General features: G+C 44.1%; 1 protein-coding gene across 10 annotated transcripts in view; it reads left to right on the forward strand.

The window, feature by feature from the left end:
* The window catches only part of runx1t1 (RUNX1 partner transcriptional co-repressor 1), a 156,248-nt gene extending 132,606 nt beyond the window's left edge, over window positions 1-23,642 (forward strand). For 9 of the 10 annotated variants that reach the window (XM_033020139.1, XM_033020138.1, XM_033020140.1 and 6 more), the window contains 2 exons: window positions 6,885-7,078; window positions 20,571-23,642. In XM_033020139.1, the coding sequence (XP_032876030.1) occupies window positions 6,885-7,078; window positions 20,571-20,846 (470 nt within the window). In that variant the 3' untranslated portion in view covers window positions 20,847-23,642. The remainder of the gene's footprint in view (window positions 1-6,884; window positions 7,079-20,570) is intronic. The other variant, XM_033020133.1, reaches the window with a different exon arrangement.
* The last annotated feature ends 2,006 nt before the right edge of the window (window positions 23,643-25,648 follow it).

Raw genomic sequence — 25,648 nt, forward strand, 5'->3', positions numbered from 1 at the left:
ACATACGACAATAAAACAATCTTGCCTCTAAAATATTTATCTTGTACGTGCGTGACGGTGAATGTTTACACCCGGTGGAGGACTACTGTGGTGTGTTAATATGCCCTTTTCACAGTAATTTTATGCATACCGATGATGCTAAGGTAGCCGTATAATCAGACGCTTCTGCATTCATTTCTATTTATATTGCCTTTCCTTCGACGATAAATAGTTTAAATCTTTTTTAGTATGACAGCTAATGTGCATACCTAGAATAGTCCGTATTTACAGCGCAAATCAGTCGGACAATGGACTGACATTATTATTTTTTCTTTAAATTTCGTAAAGTGGCGGAGAGCGGCACATGGCTAATTTAGTTTATTTAGGAAAACGAGACTTTGCCGATGTATGGAGCAGTCGTTTCGCCGTTTTTAAAGGAAAGTGAAATGCCTATTTATAATTTGCAGGAATTATGCAGGCACATTATCGACAGCCCACCAAATCTCTTTACTAATCCCATGTGCTAGCGAGGCTCAAAAAGAAATGCATAATTTTAATATAAATTGCCTGATTTACATAGACAATTAGTCAAGCTACTGTTCTGATCGTAAGCAAAATTGTTTTCTGGTTTTTGCTGTTGAGTGAAAATTCCAATTCACCTTGAATATTTACCATCAAGTTGACAGATTAGAGGAACCTAGCTGTCTTTTTAAAAAAATAGCGTTCTTGAATGTGTAGACTAAATTCATATTTGCGTATGTTGAAAAGTGGTGCAAAATTCATGTGCACTGTGAATATAATTGCGTATATTGTCTGTATTTAATTGAAGTATCCGTTTACGTAATATTTCTGTACAATGTGTACCATTTTGTAATGAAATGAGGAGAGGATCACTAGATCTGAAAGAGTATTACGTCTAGTGGATGTATGTTTAAAAAGTGTGAATTTTAGTCTGTGATATGAATGTATTATGCCAAGCTTGCTTGAACAAAGGCAGCACCACAGTGCACACTGTGCAGAAATGATTATCAACTTTGGTATGAGTGTGTGTAGGAAAGAACTGCAGATGCTGGTTTAAACCGAAGATAGGCACACAAAAGCTGGAGTAACTCAGCGGGTCAGGCAGCATCTCTGGAGAAAAGGAAAAGGTGACGTTTTGGGCCGAGACCCTTCTTCAGACTGAGAGTTAGGGGGAAAGGGAAATGAGAGATATGGGCGGTGATATAGAGAGATGTAGAACAAATGAATGGAAGATAAGCAAACAAATAAAGGTGGTAAAGGAAACAGGCCATTTTTAGTTGTGGCCTAGGTGTAAACGGGTAGAGGCAATGAGACTCAACAAAGACGACTTTGAAGCTGGGTGGGGGAGGGACGGAGAGAGGGGGGTGAATCAAGGGTAACTTTGTTAGATAAATCAATATTCATACCACTGGGCTGTAAGCTGCCCAAGCAAAATATGAGACGCTGTTCCTCCCATTTGCGTTTAGCCTCACTCTGATAATGGAGGAGGCCTAGGACAGAAAGTTCTGTGCTGGAATGGGAAGGGGAGTTTAGGATTCAGATTCAATTTTAATTTAATTGAATTTGTTTGAAATTGAAAAGGAGTTTGGCAACCGGGAGATCGGATAGGCCTATTATCAGACATATTTTGCAAGTCCTGGGTAAATGAAGCAGTCCACATCTGTAATCAGTAAGACCTCGGTAACGTTCAAGTAGTTTTAGAGATACAGAGATACAGCAAAGAAACAGGCCCTTTGGCCCACCGAGTCCACGCTGACCACCAGTCACCTGTACTTTAGATCTATGTTAGATCACTTTCACATCCTACACAATAGAGGCAATTTACAGAAGCCAATTACCGTATTTCCCGGCAATGAAGACGCTATTTTATACCCTAAAATAAGGCCCGAATAATTACCTGTGTCTTGAAGGCCGAAGGCTAGGCTGTTCATAGGCCTATACCAGGTGTGTCATTAGTTACCTCATTTTAGTTCACGGGCAAAATGTGACTTCATGCCCGCTCTGGCATCGGGGAAATCATCCCGCGGGCCGGATCGGAATCCTTCGCGGATCTGATGCAGCCGATCCGCAGGAGTTTGACACCCCTGGCCTTTAGGAAGCGTTTCACCACGGCGAATGGAAATGGCCGCCACCACGGCGAATGTCTGTTTTTTTAAATTTTTCAAAATTTGGAGACTCAAAATGGGGGCCGCGTCTTCGACGCAGGTGCGTCTCCATTGCCGGGAACTTTACGGGAACCTACAAACTGGCTTGTCTTTGAAATGTGGGAGGAAACCTGAGCAACCAGAGAAAGCCCACGCGGTCACTGGGAGAACGTACAGAATCCGCTCAAACAAGCACCCGTTATCAGTATCGAACCCGGCGTCTCTGGCGCTGTAAGGCAGCGACTCTACTGCTGCGTTACTGTGCTGCAAGGTTGGGAGAGTCCACACTGTCCTGGAGGAGTGCAGTTCCTTCAACCATCTGCACAGTCCAGAACAAAGGATCTCATCTCAATTGCTGCCCACCAGGAACATTCATTTCCATCAATGCCTGAAGAGCATATAGTTTCACAAGTTCACACGTTATAGGAGAAGAATTAGGCCATTCGGTCCATCAAATCGACTCCGCCATTCAATCATTGCTAGATCTCTGCCATCTCATCCCATTTTCCTGCCTTCTCCCCATAACCCTCGACACCCGTTCTAATCAAAAACTTATCTATTTATGCCTTAAAGATGTCCACTGACTTGGCCTCAATAGCCCTCTGTGGCAATGAGCTCCACCCTCTGACGAAATAAGTTCCTCCTCACCTCTTTTTTTAAAAGAGTGCCCTTTAATTCTGAGGCTGTGACCTCTGGTCCTAGACTCTCCCACCATTGGAAACATCCTTTCCACATCCCACTCTATCTATGCCTTTTATTATTCTGTAAGTTTCAATGAGGTTCCCCCTTCAACCTAATAAACTCCAGCGAGTTTGCAACAAGCATAGCAGTTATTCTCTCAGGCGACTCGAGTACAGAGAAGATTTTACGGGGATATAGCCAGGACTCTACTTGTGGCCTCCCTCCATGCCACAGAGGCCAAGTTAGTGGATATTTTTAAGGCAGAGATAGATAGATTCTTGATTAGGACTGGTGTGAGGGGTTCTGGGGAGAAGTCAGGAGAATGGAGTGAGGAGGGAGAGATAGATCGGCCATGATTGAATGGCGGACTAGACTTGATGGGGCCGAATGGCCTAATTCTGCTCCTATCACTTATGTCCTTAACAATCCCCTTTTGGAAATGTATTGGCAATTGTTTTTCATCATTGGATCTAAATGTTGAAATTCCTTGTCAAACTTCCTTCACCAGAATGACAGCAGTGATATAAGAAAGTGCCCACCACCACCTCCGTTAGAAATGGGGTTGAGAGAGAAAGATAATTTAGTTTAGTTTAGAGGTACAGCGTGAAAACAGGCCCTTCGGCCCACCGAGTCGGCGTCGACTGTTGACCTCCGTACACTAGCACTATCCTACACCCCAGTGAGGACAATTTGTGTACCTTCACCACTGTATCTTATATCACTGTTGTCATTCTAGTGAAGGTACACTCAAAAGTTTGACAAGGAATTTCAACATTTAGATCCAATGATGAAAAACAATTTGCCAATACACTTCCAAAAGGGGATTGTATGTCATAAGGACATAAGTGATAGGAGCAGAATTAGGCCATTCGGCCCATCAAGTCTAGTGACAGTGACAGCCCCCACAATTAGAATGTGGGTTACGGAAATGACTGAGACCTTGCATTTGGAAAAAATAAAACTTGTCTTAATTGACAAACCAGAACTTTTTGTTAGAATATGGTCTCCATTTATTGAATATTTGAAAAGGTAAATTGGTTTAACACAGAATCAGGGTTGAAACCTGAGTTTGGGATTGGATGAACAGTTACACTCAACAGTTCCCGGATCTATCTCCATAATCTTGTCACTGGTAGTTTCTCTCTGCGTCTCCTTTTTCTTTTCTCTTCTTCTTCTCTCTCTATTACTTTCTCTCATCTCTTTCGGGACGACAGATGGCACAATGGGCTAAGTGTTCGGCTGGCAACCGGAAGGTAGCCGGTTCGAATCCCGCTTGGAGTGCATACTGTCGTTGTGTCCTTGGGCAAGACACTTCACCCACCTTTGCCTGTGTGTGAATGTGTGTGAGTGATTGGTGGTGGTCGGAGGGGCCGTAGGCGCAGATTGGCAGCCACGCTTCCGTCAGTCTGCCCCAGGGCAACTGTGGCTATAGAAGTAGCTTACCACCACCGAGTGTGACTGAGGAGTGAATGAATAATGCGATGTAAAGCGCCTTGAGTATTAGAAAGGTGCTATATAAATCCCATCCATTATTATTATTATTATTTCTCCCTTTATCTTTACTCTTTAAAAAAAATTTGAAGCTATTTAAGAAATCTGTAATTAAATTGTCATTTACAATATTTGTACATATGCTTCTAATTTAAAAAAATATATATATTAAAAAAAAGAATGACAGCAGTGATATTAGAAAGTGCCCACCACCACCTCTGTTAGAAATGGGGTTGAGAGAGAAAGATAATTTAGTTTAGTTTAGAGGTACAGCGTGAAAACAGGCCCTTCGGCCCACCGAGTCGGCGTCGACTGTTGACCTCCGTACACTAGCACTATCCTACACCCCACTGAGGACAATTTCCAATTAACCTAGAAACCTGTGCCTTTTTGGAGGGTGGGAGGAAACCGGAGATCTCGGAGAAAACCCACGCAGGTCACGGGGAGAACGTACCGACAGCACCCGTAGTCAGGATCGAACCCGGGTCTCTGGTGCTATCTGGCAGCAACTCCACCGCTGTGCCAGCGTGATTAACGACCACCAATCAGCCATGATTGAATGGTGGATTAGACTTGATGGGCCAAATGGCCTAATCCAGCTCCTATAGCATGAAATGGCCATTTAACTCTGGCCGTCTTGCCTACATCTTGACGATTGAACTAATCAATAAATAAATGCACAGCTGTGAATATTTAATCTATTTTAATACTTGCTATAACAGGACTTTCTGTACTGACGGTAGTCGAGTAATTCTGAAATACATTTGTTTTATTAAGTCAATAAAATGGTACAAGGATTATTAAATAGATAGTGAATCACATCCATAAAAAAATATAGCATAATCAGTTCTATTAGAGTGTTAATTTGTGTAATATTCAAGCTAAATAATTAGGTCCTATTAAATATCACATTCATTATTGTCACTTTGCTATTATAAGTGAGGGAATTTATAATGGAGAAAAGCAATTGTGGGGATAGCTTTACCTTGCACTAAACGTTATTCCCATGTACTGTAAATACACTGTACACTCTATGGCTCGATTGTAATTATGTATTCTCTTTCCGCTGACTGGATAGCACGCAACAAAAAGCTTTTCACTGTACCTCGATGCATGTGACAATAGACTAAACTGAAACTAAAGTGAGTGTGCTATCTCTGTATTTATACCAGTTAATGTTAACTAAAGATATTTTATTTAGCCAATTCCCAGTAATGAATGAATGAATGAATACGTTTTGGGCCAGATGTGTTAACTTCACTTTTGTTCAGTTGAGTTGTCGTTCAGTTCGGTTTAGTTTATTGTCACGTGTACCGAGGTACAGTGAAAAGCTTTTGTTGCGTGCTGACCAGTCAGCGGAAAGACAATACATGATTACAATTGATCCATTAACAGTGTACAGATACATGATAAGGGAATAACGTTTAGTGCAAGGTAAAGCCAGCAAAGTCCGATCAAGGATAGTCTGAGGGTCATCAAAGAGGTAGTTCAGCACTGCTCTCTAGTTGATGGTAGGATGGTTCAGTTGCCTGATAACAGCTGGGAAGAAACTGTCTCTGAATCTGGAAGTGTGTGTTTTCACCTTTTGCCCGATGGGAGTGGCCAATAGATAATAGGTGCAGAATGAGGCCATTCGGCCCTTCTATCCAGCACCACCGTTCAATGTGATCATGGCTGATCATCCACAATCAGTACCTCGTTCCTCCCCATGTCCCCTGACACCGCTATCTTTAAGAGCCCTATCAAGCTCTCTCTTGAAAGTATCCAGACCCAGAGTGCGACTCGTCCTTGGTTATGCTGCTGGCCTTGCCGATGGCAGTGTGAGGTGTGGATGGAGTCGATGGAAAGGAGGTTGGTTTGTGTGTAACTTGGTGGGCTGAATTCTGCTACTATGATTGATGAACTGAACTTAATATTCAGTCTCTAGGGACACTACTTCAAAAACATTCCTGTTGTAAATGCCTTGGAAATGTGTTGGAAGATCTTAAATTGGTTTAGGAATCAAGTATGGACACAAAAAGCTGGAGTAACTCAGCAGGACGGGCAGCATCTGTGGAGAGAAGGAATGGGTGAAGCTTCAGGTCGAGACCCTTCTTCAGCTCAACACGGAATGTCACCCATTCCTTCTCTCCAGAGATGCTGCATGTCCCGCTGAGTTACTCCAGCTTTTTCTGTCTATCTTCGATTTAAACCAGCATCTGCAGTTCCTTCTTACACATGGGAATCAAGTAGACCGACACAGAGAGTTACTCCAGCACTTTTGTGTTTTTCTTTGTTGTGAAGCAGCATCTGCAGATTCTTATGTCAACAATAGCAATAGACAATAGGTGCAGGAGTAGGCCATTCGGCCCTTCGAGCCAGCACCGCCATTCAATGTGATCATGACTGATCATCCACAATCAGTACCCCGTTCTTGCCTTCTCCCCATATCCCCTGACTCCACTATCTTTAAGAGCCCTATCTAGCTCTCTCTTGAAAGTATCCAGATGACAGCGTGAGGTGCGGATGGAGTCGATGGAAGGGAGGTTGGTTTGTGTGTAACTTGTTTGGCGTTCCATATTTTTTCAGAGGAGGCGGTGAATGAAGTGAAGCGGCAGGCGATGTCCGAGCTTCAGAAAGCCGTGTCGGAGGCGGAGCGGAAAGCCCACGACATGATTGCCACGGAGAGGGCCAAGATGGAGCGCACAGTGGCCGATGCGAAGCGGCAAGCTGCTGAAGACGCGCTGACCATCATCAACCAGCAGGAGGATTCCAGTGAGGTAGAATCTCCCGTTATTTCCAATTCTTCTCTTGAGAAATAGTCAATAGTCAATGGTGATTTATTTGTCACATATGCAACTGCACAGTGGGTAGACGCAAAATGCTGGAGTATCTCAGTGGGAAAGGCAGCATCTCTGGAGCGAAGGAATGGGCGACGCTTCGGGTCGAGACCCTTCTTCAGACTGAAGAAAGGTCTGAAGATGGGTCTCCCATTCCTTCTCTCCAGAGATCCTGCCTTTCCCGTTGAGTTATTCCAACATTTTCTGTTTATCCTTGGTTTAAACCAGCATCTGCAGTTCCTTCCGACACATTTCAACTGCACACTGCAATTCTCTTCACATGTGTCACATACGTGGGCAGCGCCATGTTTTGCCGCCATTATTCACCGTCCCAAGTCCAGTCGGCCCTCGCACACAATGTACTGGAGCAGTTCCCGCCAAACCGACGTCCATCTCCTCTCCTTGCCCGGCCATCTCTGTGTTCCCGGGGAGCGCCTACCTTGAAGGTGCTGGAGGCATTGCCCCCCGATCACCCTCCTGCCGGTCCTTGCTCCTCATGACTGACACCTCCAGCCCCTCCCGGTAGCGACAAGCGACGAGCCTTCGGGCGAGCGGCGCGTCCGTGGCACCTTGGAAAGGCCGAACGTGCCATCAAGCAGTTTGAGTATATCCGGGTAAATTAACGCTCCCCTTCCAAAATTTAGAAGGATGAGAGGATATCTCATTGAAACATATAAGATTGTTAAGGGTTTGGACACGCTAGAGGCAGGAAACATGTTCCCGATGTTGGGCGAGTCCAGAACCAGGGGCCACAGTTTAAGAATAAGGAGTAAGCCATTTAGAACGGAGACGAGGAAACACTTTTTCTCACAGAGAGTTGTGAGTCTGTGGAATTCTCTGCCTCAGAGGGCGATGGAGGCTGGTTCTCTGGATGCTTTCAAGAGAGAGCTAGATAGGGCTCTTAAAAATAGCAGTCGGGGGATATGGGGAGAAGGCAGGAACGGGGTACTGATTGTGGATGATCAGCCATGATCACATTGAATGGCGGTGCTGGCACGAAGGGCCGAATGGCCTATTCCTGCACCTATTGTCTATTGTCCTTTCAGAGGCTGCGATTTCTAACTGTGAGAGCGTCTGCCTGCTCCGACTGTTCAAAACCAATTTTTCACTTATTAAGGGGTACAATAATCAAATGCAGGAAGTGTGGGCTCTGAACAAATATTGTTATAAATGCACACCAGCGATCTCTGACAATGAAGACAGGGAATTGTTTGAGGTGTAGGCCTAGTATTGACCACAGACACTCAAGATTAGAGGATAGATTTGCAATGATCACTTCTGTAATGAGAGGGGAACCTCATAGAAACTTACCAAATAGTGAAAGGCCTGGTTAGAGTGGATGTGGAGAGGATGTTTCCACTGGTAGGAGAGTCCAGGACCAGAGGCCACACAGCCTCAGAATAAAAGGATGTACCTTTAGAGCGGAGATGAGGAGGAATTTCTTTAGTCAGAAGGTGGTGAATCTGTGGAATTCATGTGGAAGGCTGTGGAGGCCAAGTCAATGGATATTTTTTTTAATGTGGAGATTGACAAGTTCTTGGCTAGTAAGGGTGTCAGGGGTTATGGGAAGAAGGCAGGAGAATATGTTTGAGAGGGAAAGATAGATCAGCCATGATTGAATGGCGGAGTAGACTTGATGGGCTGAATGGCCTAATTCTGCTGCTATGACTGATGAACTTTTGAACTTAATACTCAGTCTCTAGTGACACTACTTCAAAAACATTCCCGTTGTAAATGCCTTGGAAATGTGTTGGAAGATCTTAAATTGGCCCAGGAATCAAGTATAGACACAAAATGCTGGAGTAACTCAGCGGGACAGGCAGCTTTTCTGGAGAGAAGGAATGGGTGACGCTTCGGGTCGAGACCCTTCTTCAACTCGACATGAAATGTCACTCATTTCTTCTCTCCAGAGATGCTGCCTGTCCCGCTGAGTTACTCCAGCGTTTTAAATCAGCATCTGCAGTTCCTTCCTATGCATGGGAATCAAGTAGACTGACAGAGAGTTACTCCAGCACTTTGTGTTTTTCTTTGTTGTGAAGCAGCATCTGCAGATTCTTATGTCTACACTTGCACCTTAAAGACTTGGCACAAGATGGCAGGGACATAGAAACATAGAAAAATAGAAAATAGGTGCAGGAGTAGGCCATTCGGCCCTTCGAGCCTGCACCGCCATTCAATATGATCATGGCTGATCATCCCACTCAGTATCCCATACCTGCCTTCTCTCCATACCCCCTGATCCCTTTAGCCACAAGGGCCATATCTAACTCCCTCTTAAATATAGCCAATGAACTGGCCTCAACTACCTTCTGTGGCAGAGAATTCCACAGATTCACCGCTCTCTGTGTAAAAAATGATTTTCTCATCTCGGTCCTAAAAGACTGCCCTCGTATCCTTAAACTGTGACCCCTAGTTCTGGACTTCCCCAACATCGGGAATAATCTTCCTGCATCTAGCCTGTCCAACCCCTTAAGAATTTTGTAAGTTTCTATAAGATCCCCCCTCAATCTTCTAAATTCTAGCATGTACAAGCCGAGTCTATCCAGTCTTTCTTCATATGAAAGTCCTGCCATCCCAGGAATCAGTCTGGTGAACCTTCTCTGTACTCCCTCTATGGCAAGAATGTCTTTCCTCAGATTAGGAGACCAAAACTGTACGCAATACTCCAGGTGTGGTCTCACCAAGACCCTGTACAACTGCAGTAGAACCTCCCTGCTCCTATACTCAAACCCTGCTCCTATACTCAAATACAGGGACATAGCATGCAAGGCTGGACTTTCCTAGTCCCTTACCTAATGGAAGAGCTTTCAGACACTCTATTCAAAAGTCTTTACGTGCCAGCGAGCTATCAAGTCAAAAGTCAAGAGTCACGAGAGTTTTGTTGTCACATATCCCAGATAGAACAATTAAATTCTTACTTGCAGCGGCAAAAACCGTTCGGGCATTCTGGCGCGAGACCTCATTCTTATTTCAAAGTGGCGGCGGTAGAGCTACTGCCTTACAGCGCCATAGACTCAGGTTCGATCCTGACGACGGGTGCTGTCTGTACGGAGTTTGTACGTTCTCCCCTTGACCTGCCTGGGTTTTCTGTGGGTGCTCCAGTTTCCTCCCACACTCCACAGACATACAGTTTTGTAGGTTAATTGCCTTGGGTAGTTCGTAGTGTGTGGTATAGCGTTAGTGTACGGGATGATCGCTGGTCAGCACGGACTCGGTGGGCCGAAGGGCCTGTTTCCGCGCTATATCTCTAAACAAAACTAAACAAAACTTTGTCCAACTGAAACGTGACCCCCCAGACCACCCAACTTGTTAGGAGATTAAACTCTTATTTGTCTTTACCTTCCACTAAACGTTAGACCCTTATCATGTATCCTTCGCTGTAAATGGCCTGATTGTAATCATGTATCGTCTTTCCCCTCTGGATATCACGCAACAAAAGCTTTTCACCGTACCTCGGTACACGTGACAATAAACTAAACTCAAACGTCTAAATTCAGTTTAGGTTAGAGATACAGCACGGAAACAGGCCCTTAACTGATCGAATCCTCTCACGATTTTGTACACAAAATTACGACTTACATTATTTTTAAAATAAACATCGGTAACCATTACTACAATCATTCTTTCAGTGCATCTCAAAGCTACGATGCTGGAAAGCCAGCCACCAACAACAGCAGTGTGCCCTGTAGCTGTTAGTGACAGTGCAGGGTGATTAGGTGCGTGGTGAAAATGAACAATTAGAGTTGTGACTCTAATGCTTATGAAAGTTTCTTGTTGTGACTGGAGTTATTGAATTGATTGAATTTTATTAGCCAAGTATGTACACGGTGGCACAGCTGTAGAGTTGCTGCCTTACAGCAAAATGCAGCGCCAGAGACCCGGGTTCGATCCTGACTATGGGTGCTGTCTGTATGGAGTTTGCACGTTCTCCCCGTGATCTGCGCGGGTTTTCTCTGAGATCTTCGGTTTCCTCCCACACTCCAAAGACGTACAGGTTTGTAGGTTAATTGGCTTGTTTAATTGGCTTGGTAAAAATGTAAAATTGTCCAAGTTGGCGATATGCAGAGTACTGCCCTGCCGACTACAAAATTCAGAAGGTTATACATACAAGGAATTTGCCTTGGTGCTTTGCTCGCAAGTAAAAACACGATAGACAATTAAAAATAAAACATTATAATTTAAACATGCGAAGAATGAAATAAAATACCAGAGCAAAAGGAGGCTACAGACTTTTGGCTGTTGAGTAGAGCTACTACTCGTGGAAAAAAAGCTGTTTTTATGTCTGGCTGTGGCAGCTTTGACAGTCCGGAGTCGCCTTCCAGAGGGAAGTGCTTCAAAGAGTTTGTGGCCAGGGTGAGAGGGGTCAGAGATGATCTTACCCGCTCGCTTCCTGGCCATTGCAGTGTACAGTTCGTCAATGGAGGGAAGGTTTCAGCCAACAACCTTCTCGGCTAATCGAATGATGCGCTGCAGCCTCCATATGTTGTGCTTGGCCAAACCAGACCATGATGGAGAAGGTGAAGACAGACTCTACCATGGCAGTATAAAACTGGACCATCATTGCTTGGGGCAGATTGTGTTTTCTCAGCTGCCGCAGGAAGTACATCCTCTGTTGGGCCTTTTTGACTGGAGTCGATGGTGGCCCCCCATTTAAGGTCCTTGGAGATGATGGTTCCAAGGAACTTAAATGACTCCACAGATGTGACTGTGGTGTTGTTGATGGCGAGTGGGGGGAGGGGAGGGGGAGCTCTTCTAAAGTCTACAATCAATTCCACTGTCTTAAGAGCATTGAGCTCCAGGTTGTTGCAATGGCACTAGGTCACTTCCAGCTGTGTCACTTCCTGTCTGTAGGCAGATTCCTCCCCATTCTGGATCAGTCCAATCAGGGTTGTGTCGTCCGCAAACTTGAGAAGCTTGACAGAGGAGTCAGTGGAGGTGCAGTCGTTGGTGTAGAGAGAGTAGATGAGAGGGGAGAGTACGCAGCCTTGCGGTGCTCATATGCTGAGGGTCTGCGGGCCCGAGATGTGCTTTCCCAGCCTCACACGCTGCTTCCTGTCTGTCAGGAAGTTGATGATCCACTGACAGATGGGTTCAGGCACAGTCAACTGGGAGAGTTTGGAGTGTAGTAGCTCTGGCACAATGATGTTGAATGCAGAGCTAAAATCTTAGCATTTAATGTGTAACCTATCATTCTTCAGATTCAGATTCAATTTTAATTGTCATTGTCAGTGTACAGTACAGAGACAACGAAATGCATTTAGCATCTCCCTGGAAGAGCGACATAGCAAATGATTTAAATAAATAATAATAAGTGATAATAAGTGTCCGGGGGTGGGGGGGTGATTGGCAGTCACCGAGGTACGTTGTTGAGTAGAGTGACAGCCGCCGGGAAGAAGCTGTTCCTGGACCTGCTGGTTCGGCAACGGAGAGACCTGTAGCGCCTCCCGGATGGTAGGAGGGTAAACAGTCCATGGTTGGGGTGAGAGCAGTCCTTGGCGATGCTGAGCGCCCTCCGCAGATAACGCTGGGCCCAGAAGACCTTCAATAATATCAGCTGCTGAAGCACAGCAGTGAAGAAAATTATTATGTAATGCAGCAAGTTGATTCATAATTACTGCAGCTCAGTGTGTACACAATGGTGACTTGTCAAGATGGTGGTAAAATTGTAAAAAATAATTTAACTGTTGAAAGGATGCTTTGATGCATTGCAATAGGCAAAACATTCAAGGGTTGAGATTTCTAACTGTATAAACTTGTGTCTGCTCAGACTGAGTTCAAAATAGTTGTTTCACTAAAGGAGTAAAATATTCACATGCTGACGATATTGAATACTTTTGTAACTTTGTCGGTGTTCTTTACATGGCGACTCTTTGCATACTTGTATTGTATGCAAAACAAAGAATCTCAATGTAAGGTCATATGGAATAGAATTAGGCCATTCAGCCCATCAAGTCTACTCTGCCATCTGATCATGGCTGATCTATCTCTCCCTCCTAACCCCATTCTCCTGCCTTCTCCCCGTAACCTCCGACACCTGTACTAATCAAGAATCTATCTAATTCTGCATTTTCCTTGATCTGCAGCCCCTTTGTCCCGTTTTCACACCTTACTCGTCCTTATCTATGTATCTCCCTCTCCCCTGACTTCAGTCTGAGGAAGGTTCCCATACCGAAATGTCACCTGTTCCTTTTCTCCAGAGATGCCGCAAGACCCACTGAGTTACTCCAGCATTTTGTGTCCATCTTCGGTGTAAATCAGCATCTGCAGTACCTTGCTACACAATGAAGACGGGGAATTGTTTGAATTTGTAGGCCTAACATTGATAACAGACACTCTTGATCCTGACCGCGGGTGTTTTCTGTACGGAGTTTGTACGTTCTCCCTCTGACTGTGTGGGTTTTCTCCGGGTGCTCCAGGTTTCCTCCCACACTCCAAAGACGTACGGGTTTGTAGGTTAATTGGCTTCTGTAAATTATCCCTAGTGTGCAGGATCTGAAACTAGTGTATGGGTCATTGTTGGTTGGCCCGGACTCATTGGGCTGAAAGGCCTGTTTCCACGCTGTGTTTCAAAACTAAACTAAACTCTGCTGATCTTTATAGCCAATTTGATTGTTAGTTGTAAAATTATGTTTGACAAGGAGGTCTTGTAATCGATTTGTACCTCTTCTCCCCTCTCCCATTGGACAAAAGGTACAGAAGTGTGAAAATGCACACCTCCAGATTCAGGGACAGTTTCTTCCCAGCTGTTATCAGGCAACTGAATCATCCTACCACAACTTGAGAGCAGTGCTGAACTGCTGATCTACTTCATTGGTGACCTTCGGACTATCTTTGATCAGACTTTACTGGCTTTATCTTGCACTAAACGTTATTCCCTTATCATGTATCTATACACTGTAATGGGCTCGATTGTAATCATGTATCGTCTTTCTGCTGACTGGTTAGCAAGCTACAAAAGCTTTTCACTGTACCTCGTTGTACATGACAATAAACTAAACTAAACCGAATCTGAACTGAAACGCTTGATTGTGTCACAGAAAGGCCATAAATGTTTATTAAAACAGAACTCCCCCTTTAATGGCTGTGGATGATCTTGTGGCTATGTAGTCTCTCGTGCCTGTTCAGCCCATATCCACTGAAATAGCCCTTGGTCGTGGCTCAGACTTCTGAGGCATAAAGAAAAGTGACTTTCTACAGTCCAGGGACAACCTAGAACCAAGTGTTTAAGAAAGAACTGCAGATGGTGGAAAAATCGAAGGTAGACAAAAATGCTGGAGAAACTCAGCGGGTGAGGCAGCATCTATGGAGTGAAGGAATTTTGTCCACCTCGAACCAAGTGGCACGATTGGGCGGCCACAGTGGCGCAGCGGTAGAGTTGCTGCCTTACAGCGCTTGTATTGCCGAAGACCCGGGTTCGATTCCGACCACTGGTGCTGCCTGTACGGAGTTTGTACGTTCTCCCCGTGACCTGTGTGGATTTTCTCCGAGATCTTCAGTTTCCTCCCATGCTCCAAAGACGTACAGGTTTGTAGGTTAATTGGCTTGGTGTAGGTGTAAATTGTTCCTAGTGTGTGCAGGATAGTGTTAATGTGCATGGATCGCTGGTCTGTGTGGACTCGGTGTGCTGAAGGGCCTGTTTAAGCACGGTATCTCTAAACTAAACTAGACTAGATTATCTAAAGGATAATTTTGCTGACATTGGACTCTCTTTGAAAGTCCTGAGAGAGGCATTCCAAATGTACAGAAGCCAAATTAAAGAACATAACCTCAAAGATTATAACCTCAAGACTGTTACGCTAGGCTACATGTAAATTGGAATGGGGCCAAATGAAATAGAAAAGGACACAAAGTGCTGGAGTAACTTAGTGGATCAGGCAGTATCTTTGGAGAACATGGATTGGCGACATTTCAGGTTGGGACCCTTCTTTAGAGATGCAAAGGACTGAGAGGCTAATTTGGGAAAGGATACGAGTCCAGCTCTATCGATACAGGCACAGTTCTCGGATTGAGAAGAAGTGTACTATTTGAACACCAGTTCACCACACGAACCTAGCTCCCTCCCATTGACTCCATCTACACTTCACGCTGCCTCGGCAAGGCCACATGCATAATCAAGGACCAGTCTCACCCTCGTCACTCCCTCTTCTCCCCTCTCCCATTAGGCAATAGGTACGGAAGGGTGAAAACGCCCACCTCCAGATTCAGGGACCATTTCTTCCCAGCTGTTATCAGGCAACTGAACCATCCTTTCTGAACTAGAGAGCGGTCCTGAGCTACTATCTGCCACATTGGAGACTCTCAGACTATCATTGGAGATGGATATCTTTGGATATCTTTACTTGATTGAATTAAATTGATAGTTTAATTGATGGATATCTTTAATTGGACTTTACTGGACTTCATCTTGCACTAAATGTTAATCTACAAACCCGCACATCTTTGGAGTGCAGGAGGAAACTGGAGCATTTGGAGGAAACCCACGCAGTCACAGGGAGAACGTACAAACTCCATACAGACAGCACTCATAGTCAGGATCGATCCCACACTCCAAAGACGTACAGGTTTGTAGGTTAATTGGCTTTTGTAAAATTGTAAATTGTCCCTATTGTACAGGATAGTGCTAACGTAAGGGGTCATCGTTGGTCGACGCGGACTCAGTGGGGGGAAGAGCCTGCTTCCACGCTGTATCTCTTAAGTCTAAAGTAAAGGCACATTTTAATCCTAACAACATCACTTTGTATGACTCGGGGAGCAGTAGCTTTTATAACATATTTCCCGATTCCTTATTTCCAATCTAAGACGAGAATAAAGTGTGTTTCTTCTCATGCTGTCTATATTAGCCCGCTACATAATATGAATGAAATCTTACTGGAATAGATCACTCGCCTCCAGGTTTTGCTCATTTTCTATGACGTTACTCCTTCAATGTGCATTCTCAATTGGTAATTCTGTAAAGAAAGATGCAGGCTCCTGGAGAAAAGGGTTTTAAACCTTCATTATATAACTTGAATTAGCTTAAGCAAACCTGATAGAAATCTCCCAGCGAGGGGAAGAAAATTAATTCTATTGTGGCCCTGGAGAGGCAGGCTTCCAGAACAAGGTATTTCAAAGGTTGGAGTATCAAAGACTGGAGGGCATAGCATTAAGGTGAGAGGAACAAATTTAAAGGAGATGTGCATGGCAAGTGTATTTTTACACAGAGGGTGGTGAGTGCCTGGAACACGCTGCCATGGATGGTGGTGGAGACAGATACAACAGTGGCATTTACAATAAATTTGTACAGACATGTGGATATGCAGGGATTGGTGTTGTATGGATCACATGCAGGCAGATAAGGCTTGGTCTTGGCAGCATGATTAGCACAGACATTGTGGGCCGAAGGGCCTGTTCCTGCGCTGTACTGTTGTACATGGTCACAGAGCCATACAGTGTGGAAACAGGCCCTTCGGCCCAACTTGCACGTACCGACCAATATGTCCCATCTACCCTAGTCCCATTTGCCTGCATTTGGCCCATATCCCTCTAAACCTCTCCTATCCGTGCATCTCATAAGTTCAGAAGTGATAGGAGAGGAATTAGGCCATTCGACCCATCAAGTCTACTCTGCCATTCAATCATGGCTGATCTATCTTTCCCTCTTAACCCCATTCTCCTGCCTTCTCCTCATAACCCCTGACACGTACCTGTCTAATTGCTTCTTAAGCCTTGCGATCGTCCCTGCCTCATCCACCTCCTGTAAATTCTAACAAAATGGACTCGTGCAGTGACACCACGGAGAAGGATTAGCACCGTTTTAGTCCTAGTTCATCCTGAAATCTTCAGTTTTTCTTCAAGCGACTCTAGCCGGATGTATTATTTTTCAGGACATATCTAAAATTCCTAACATTGAAGGGGTTACTATAATTGGATCTTTCTGTGTTCATTGTTTTACCATGAATTTGCATTTAATCTGACAGAAATTGATATGCTGGCAATTAATTCAAGTATTCACTCATTTATACATTGCAATCATCAGCGTATTTCCAGAGTATGTGTGCACCAGTCTATGTCTGTAACAGATGGGTTCCCTTACAGAATTGGTCCACGCTTGCAAGTGTTGAAATACCTGTGAACCGAGGTTTTGGGTTAGTCAACTGATTAAATAACTGTAAAATAATTATTTAACATTCTTCTGTTACGATTGACTCGTTGAATATTTTTAAAAAAGCCCTCAAACTTACTTGGATTCATAGAGCGATCCACACCAGCCAACTTTCCCCACACTGGCCAACATGTCCCAGCTACACTAGTCCCACCTACCTGTGCTTGGTCCATACCCCTCCAAACCTGTTTCTAGGCCAATATAAATCACAGGAATTTGTTGCCAATTTTGGACTTTGTTTCGCCCACATTTGGAGTATTACATGCAGTTCTGGTCGTCCGATTACAGGGAGGACATGATGGCTTTAGAGTTGTTTACCAAGATGCTACCTGGATTAGAGGGTCCTAGCAATAAAGACAGGTTGGACAAAAGACACAAATTGCTGGAGTAACTCAGCGGGTCAGGCAGCATTGAGTCATGGAATGATACAGTGTGGAAACAGGCCCTTCAGCCCAATTTGCCCACACCGGCCAACATGTCCCAGCGACACTAGTCCCACCTGCCTGTGCTTGGTCCATATCCCCCCAAACTTGTCCTATCCATGTATCTGTCTAACTGTTTATTAAACATTGGGATAGTCCTAGCCTCGATTGCCTCCTCTGGCAGCTTGTTCCATACCCCCACCACCATTTGTGTAAAAAAATGACCGCACAGATTCATATTAAATCTTTTCCCCATCACCTTGAACCTATGTCCTCTGGTCCACGAGTCCCCTACTCTGGGCAAGAGACTCTGTGCATCTACCCTATCTATTCCTCTCATGATTTTGTACACCTCTATAAGATCACCTCTCATCCTCCTGCGCTACAAGGTATAGAGACCCAACCTACTCAACCTCTGCCTATAATTCACACCCTGTAATCCTGGCAACATCCTGGTAAATCTTTTCTGAACACTTTCAAGCTTGACAATATCTTTCCTATAACATGGTGCCCAGAACTGAACACAATATTCCAAATGCGGTCTCACCAACATCTTATGCCCCTGTCCCACTTAGGCGATTTTTTAGGCGACCACAGGCGACTTGGCTGTCACCACATGGTCGCCCGGGTGTCGCCTGTAAGGTCGCGAGTAGTCTCCTCAGTCGCCCAAAGAATCGTAGCGTTTTTCTGGTTGCCGCTAGATTTTGAAATGTTCAAAACTTTTTGGCAACAGTTGGCTTGTCGTAGGTTGTCGCCAGGAAGATGTAGTTTGGCACTAATTCCATTGGCGACTACCTACGTCAACCGGCGACAGGTATCGGCGACTGAATTGTCTTCAGTTGTCACCGACAGGGTCGTACCTTGTCGTAGGTTGCCGCGGGTGGACGTAGGTTGTCGTAGGTGCGGTCGTAGGTGGACGTCCTAATGAGTCGCTGGTTGTCGGTAGCTTGACGTCGACTAGGTGGGAGGTTGTTGCATACATTGTCATAGACACGGTCGTAGGGGGGTTCCAGTCGCCGTTTTTTTGGGCGACCTGCTACGACTATGACAGCAAAATCGCCTAAGTGGGACAGGCACATCATACAACTGCAACATGACCTCCCAGACCTCCCAACGTGTTAGGAAATTAAACTCTTAATTGCCTTTACCTTGCACTAAACGTTATTCCCTTATCATGAAAATGGCTCGATTGGATTTATGCATTGTCTTTCTGCTGACTGGATAGCACGCAACAAAAGCTTTTCACTGTACCTGGGTACACGTGACAATAAACTAAATAAAACCATTTGGTTTTAATATTATTTGCAGCAGAGGCAAAGTTCTCTCTCCCAGAATGAACCACGAAACATTGCTGAAAATTGAAGTGTCCATTATTGTAAGAAAGCATTGAAAGAAACCAAAATCTAGTGGACATGCAATTTAGTTTGTTGTCTAACACTTTATTCTGAAATGGCAGTTTTGCATTGTGGTTTAGTTTATTTTACCGAGGTACTGTGAAAAGCTTTTTGTTGTGTGCTAACCAGTTAGCGGAAATACTACATGATTACATTTGAGCTGTCCACAGTGTATAGATACAGGATAAAGGGAATGACGTTTAGTCCAGTAATGTCCGATTGAAGATGGTATGGGAATGAGGAAGGGAATGAGTAAGGGGGGTTTGTTAGGAGTCACCTAGATTGTTTCCTCTGGAGTGTCAGAGGCTGAGGGGAGACCTGATAGAACTATATAAAATGATGAGAGGCATAGATAGGGTATACAGCCAGAACCTTAACCCATGCTGGAAATGTGAAAGATTAGAGGGCATAACTTTAAGGTGAGAGGGGTAAGGTTTAAAGAAGATGTACCGGGCAAGAAGATGAGGAGAAATGTCTTTAGTCAGAGGGCGGTGAATCTGTGGAGGCCAAGTCAAAGCATATTTTTACGGCACAGTCTGACAGATTCTTGATTAGTAGGGGTATCAAGGTTTATGGGGAGAAGGCAAGAGAATGGAGTTGAGATGGAAAGGTATATCAGCCATGATTGAATAGTGGAGTAGACTTGATGGGCCGAATGGCCTAATTTTGCTCCTACGACTTAGGAACTTATGAAGTTTTATTTAACGCAGAAGGTGGTGGATGCCTGGAACACGCTGCCGGGGGTGGGTGGTGGAGGCAGATGGAGGCAGATACGACAGAGGCATTTAAGAGGCTTTCAGATAGCCGCATGCTAATGGTGGGATATGGATCACGTACATGCATCATGTTCAGCACAGACATTGTGGGCCGAAGGGCCTGTTTCTGTGCTGTACTGTTCTATGTTCTGTCTCTGCGTGTCAGAAGCTGAAATTTTAACCGAGATATGCACTACTTAAAAGAGATCACCTGCCAAGATGCAGTTGAACAGATTAGTCTCAGCTTCATGGCTTCATGTAATCTTTTCCTGGTTTACATTTGTTAGGTTGTCAGCTAGGTTGTAACATTTGTTACATTGTCAGCTTTTAGGGTTAGTCTTGTTTAGAGGTGCAGTGCTGAAACAGGCCCTTCAGCCCACCAAGTCTGCACTGACCAGCGATCCCCGTACACTAACACTATCCTACACACACTAGGGTCGATTTACATTCATACCAAGCCATTTAGATTACAAACCTGTACGTCTTTGGAGTGTGGGAGGAAACCGAAGATCTCAGAGAAAACCCACACGGTTCATGGGGAGAACGTGCGAACTCCGTACAGACAGCACCCGTAGTCAGGATCAAACCGGGTCTCAGGCAGCAACTCTACCGCTGCGCCACCGTGCCGCCCCTGACCCGATACCCATTGACTCGATGTTGAGTCACCATCGACTTCTAATGTTGTATTAATTTTGCTTTGTTTTTGTTTTTTCTCCTCCACAGAGTTGTTGGAACTGCGGACGTAAGGCGAGCGAGACTTGCAGTGGCTGCAATACGGCGCGATACTGCGGCTCATTCTGCCAGCATAAGGACTGGGAAAAGCACCACCACGTGTGCGGACAAACCCTTCAGGCCCAGCAACAGGGCGAGGTGGCCACGGGCGGTTCCTCGGCAACGCCCAGCAGTGGCGCAGGAAGTCCAGTCGACACACCACCAGCAACTACTTCCAGGTCAACCACCCCGGCCACTCCATCCACAATAGAAACGACCCCACGCTAAAGATTTTCCTCAAAAAAAACAAACTTGGCTCAAGTCACACAAAGATGAAAAGGGAAAATAAAACAAAAAACAAGACTCTTCACTATCCAAGGAGAAACTAATCTGGAGTAGTAGTGAGTTTCGAAGGCCATAAAACGGGTCACACTTACTTACTATGAAAAAACAAAGATATTATTTGTTCATCTTTTTTTCTTGTTTGTAATCTGCGGAGAAGGCAGAGAGCATCACAAAAGTAGATTTGACCTCTTCCCTCGTTATTTTTCCAGTAGCTGGGATTAAAACTAGGTAACCTCATAAACAGATGCTTTATCAGACAACAGACCAAGGGATTGCTAATTAATGTACAAAGCGAAATGCAAATATTAAAGGGCACGCTGTTCTTTCCTGCAATGATGAAAAATAGGTCTCTCGCAAAAACCCTCAAGGGCACAGGCTACGTCGGCTACGGCAGAGACATTTTAACAAGAAGATGAATGGCGTCCATGGGCTGTGGATTGAACTCTGAAGACCTGTGACAGAATGCACAGCTGTGTAGCAGATTGGAAGCAAGCACAGATGTTCATGCGTCCCTCCAGAAGAACAATATCCAGGTCAACCAAGTGAAGAATTGAATCTGTGGGTTTTTTTTTTTTTTGCTGTGGGATATATGAATACAACAACAAAGCAAATGCTATAATAAGAGGCTTTCAATCCTAACGAGAAACAGCCTGCGTTGGATTAACTTTTTTTTTTTCCGGCAGACTCTTGTCTACCAACTGCCCTCAACAGAGCATTTCTACACTATTACAAGGTTCCACATAGTCAGACAATCAGGTCTGTTCCTGCTCATTTTTTTGATAATGAAAATGGTGGCTACAACACTGGCCCATTCCGTGTTCCCATCCATCTGTTCAGATTTGAAGTAGTTCTCTTGGTGTTAAAACACTTCTGTCCTGTGAGATTCACTATGATGTTCTTGTAAATGTGTTGGAAAAATGTGAAGACCCATTGTAGCTAACCATACCCCCACACGTAGGCGATTATTCCTAGTTGGTGATAGACCTGTATCTTTCTATGCTGCCTTTATATCTGTATGTATTAGTGATATTTCTCTGGTAGTTCACACAATGGGATTATTTCGTTGTCCTCAAAAGAAAAAGGTTAAAAAAAAAAAAGCTATCTATCTGAGCTGCTATTTCACTCTGTTTAAGAATTATAAGACTTAGCATGCGTCACGGAATGCTACCATTTTGGTGTATTGTAAGAGGGATGTACGTAAATGTACTTTGGACTGTCATAAATGACTCCCTAAGGCATGCTTGTTTGGGCAAACTCCCAATATGCTAGAGCCATTTTGCAGAGTTAGCTATAGATTAGAGTAGCTGTCACATCCATTTCTTTGATAAACCGGCCATTTATCCAACGGGTGGCATTTTATATGACGAGATCACACAAGAGGACAGTGCATGCATATCACTGCGAAGTCATTAAGTATTGCTGATTTTAAAATAAAAATAAAAACTTTTATCTCGAGAAGTAAAAAAAAAAAAAATAATAGACTCCAAAATGCTGAGGTGTAGATTGACAGCTTTAACACTGCTGAATGCCAGATATTAAACAGTATTAATTAAAAAAAACTAAGGGAAGTCAGCCAAAGTCAACCCAGATGGACCAAAATCAGAAACAAAAAGCACCAGTAATTGTTTCAAAGCAGTCAGCAGGTTAAACTATTTCAGCAACTTTCAGTCAATTCATTGTATAATCCAAAAAAACAGATGTCATACTCGTATATATCGGATGCTGTGATGTATGTGAAAACAGCACTGTTTTATTAACACTAGTGTGTGAAAGGACTAGTGCATCACATTACTGATCCACTTACATTTATTTCAGGGCACCCTGTTGTAAACCAATTTCTCAGAGTTCTTCTCTTTTCTCCTGTTTTTTGCTACAGTCTCCTCAGTGGCAAACTTTCACTCTACCTCTGACAGCATGTACCAGTAGCTATAAAACTAACTGGTGATAGTAAAAACCAAATGGGCACAAAAGAACCAGGAAACCAAAAGTAGGCTCATACAGCTGCAAAACCATAATCACTACTTGGTAACAATGCAGACCTCATATCTGAACTTTTGTTAGTTTCCTTTTAAGCTTGTCACTTATACAGATTATGTGAGAGTATAATTTGTAGGTATAAACGCATTGAGAGGAAATAAAAAAATAAAAAAAAGACTTCATTAATTACAGTTGAAAGGTTGGTTGCCGATAGGAACGGGGGTGGGAGGGCCCCTCTCTGTTGTGAGACGTACTTGTGACAGGACAACACCTGTCTTTGTTGTGTAGGTGCATGTTGTGGAACAAAAAAAAAAAAACGGGGGAGGGGGGGTGGAAGTAAAAAAAATAAACAGCAAAGGCCAGTTAACTTATGCAAAGCATGCCTATGCCTGGAATACTTAGGAAAGGGACTCCATATTGTCTGGTTTCTGAAAGGACAGAACATTGGAGAATTTGAAATGCAGATTTAAGTAAGATTTTTGGTTCCTCAACTTTGTTGTGAAAGTTGTGCAATACGTAATTCCGACATGTACCACAAGTTAACGGTAGACTAACTTTTTGGGGGGTGTCTAGACATCATGCTTTTTTGTCAGCATATTTCTGAGCTTTTAAGTCTACTATGTCTAAACTGTGGTTCCTTGATTATCTTTACTTTTTCTTTAGTTGGACTGTATTGTATGGACTGTCAACCTGTGAATCTTTAAAGTATGATTCAGGTATTGTTGTATTGCTAACTGTGTAATAAAAATTTTAATATCTGTATTCACCCAAAGGGTTTACTTCTTAGTGGGGAATATTTATTCCCTCCCTCCCCCCACCCACCGCTGCATATTTAGGTAAACTGCTCTCCCAGCATTCATACTGTAGTCCACTTGCAGGTAAGATGCTAGCCGCTTATGGATTCTAAAGGTTTCTGCATATTAATAGGTATTCCAATAAATTTCGAAGTAGCAACAAAAGTCGCCTGAGATTTCAGCCGCGGGTTTTTAATTAGAAACGAAGGCTTGAAGGAGAATCATGTCCTTTGCAAGCCATCTCCGCAGCCTTCAGAGGTTTGAATGTCACAACAATAATGGCTCCCCTTTTGGGTCACATACATCAATAATTGCACTGTATCCTGACAGAGGTACATTCGACATACAAAACTAAAATCCAACCGGGAGGATTCTCTCTTCCTCGAGGGCTGGCTAACAATCCTTTAACATTTAAATGTTCTTGTTGCCTACGTTTCTTATGTAGTGTAATTTATATCTTGTGTGAGGAAATGAAACTGCTAATTGTTTAAATTTAATATTGGCTGATGAACTTGATTTTTTTTTTAACAGTTTAATTTAATCATCGAGTGATACAGTGTGGAAACGGGCCCTTCTGCCCTATTTGCCCACACTGGCCAACATGTCCCAGCTACACCAGTCCCACTTCTCAGCATTTGGTCCATATCCCTCCAAACATGTCCTATCTGTCTGACTGTTTCTTAATTGTTGGGATAGTCCCAGCCTCAACTACCTCCTCTGGCATACCTTGACGTACAGTTGGAGGGCCGGGGGGGTCACAGAGGGTGTGCAGTTAGAGAGGAGGTTGTGAAACTGTCTCCGGAGAGAGGAGGAGAACTTCTTCAAAGTAGGCATACCTTGGCAGTCTGAAGAAGGGTTTCGGCCTGAAACGTCGCCTATTTCCTTCGCTCCATAGATGCTGCTGCACCCGCTGAGTTTCCCCAGCAATTTTGTGTACCTTCTACCTCCTCTGGCAGCTTGCTACATGCACCCACCACCCTCCGTGTGAAAAAGTTACCCCTTTGATTCCTATTAAATCTTTTCCTCTTCACCTTAAACCTACGTCCTCTGGTCCTCGATTCACCTTCTCTGGGTAAGAGACTCTGTGCGTTTACCCGATCTATTCCTCTCGTGATTTTATACACCTCTATAAGATCACACCTCATCCTCCTGCCCTCCAAGGAATAGAGTCCCAGCCTAATCAACCTCTCCTTATAGCTCAGACACTCGAGTTCTGGCAACTTCCTCGTAAATCTTCTCTGCACCCATTTCAGCTTAGTTTAGAGATACAGCACGGGAAACAGACCCTTCGGCCCACCGAGTCCATGCCAACCAGCGATCCCGGTGCACTAGCACTATCCTACACACACTAGAGACAACTTTACAGAAGCCAATTTACCTACAAACCTGTATGTCTTAGGAGCATGGGAGGAAACCAGTGCTCCTGGGGAAAACTCACGCAGGTTGCGGGGAGAACGTGCAAACTCCGCACAGATAGCACCGTAGTCGGGATCGAACCCGGGTCTCTGGCGCTGTAAGAGCAGCAGCTCTACCGCTCCGCCACTGTGCCGTCTTCTTATCTTTTCCAAAACGCAGCCAATTAGTTTACTATGAAGATTATGAAGAAGGGTGTGCTGGCCTTTATAAATCAGAGCATTGAGTATAGAAGTTGGGATGTAATGTTAAAATTGTACAAGGCATTGGTGAGGCCAATTCTGGAGTATGGTGTACAATTTGGGTCGACTAATTATAGGAAGGATGTCAACAAAATAGAGAGAGTACAGAGGAGATTTACTAGAATGTTGCCTGGGTTTCAGCAACTAAGTTACAGAGATAGGTTGAACAAGTTAGGTCTTTATTCTTTGGAGCGCAGAAGGTTAAGGGGGGACTTGATAGAGGTCTTTAAAATGATGAGAGGGCTAGACAGAGTTGACGTGGATAAGCTTTTCCCACTGAGAGTAAGGAAGATTCAAACAAGAGGACATGACTTGAGAA

Source organism: Amblyraja radiata, chromosome 4, assembly GCF_010909765.2.
Source record: "Amblyraja radiata isolate CabotCenter1 chromosome 4, sAmbRad1.1.pri, whole genome shotgun sequence".
Lineage (NCBI taxonomy): Eukaryota > Metazoa > Chordata > Chondrichthyes > Rajiformes > Rajidae > Amblyraja > Amblyraja radiata.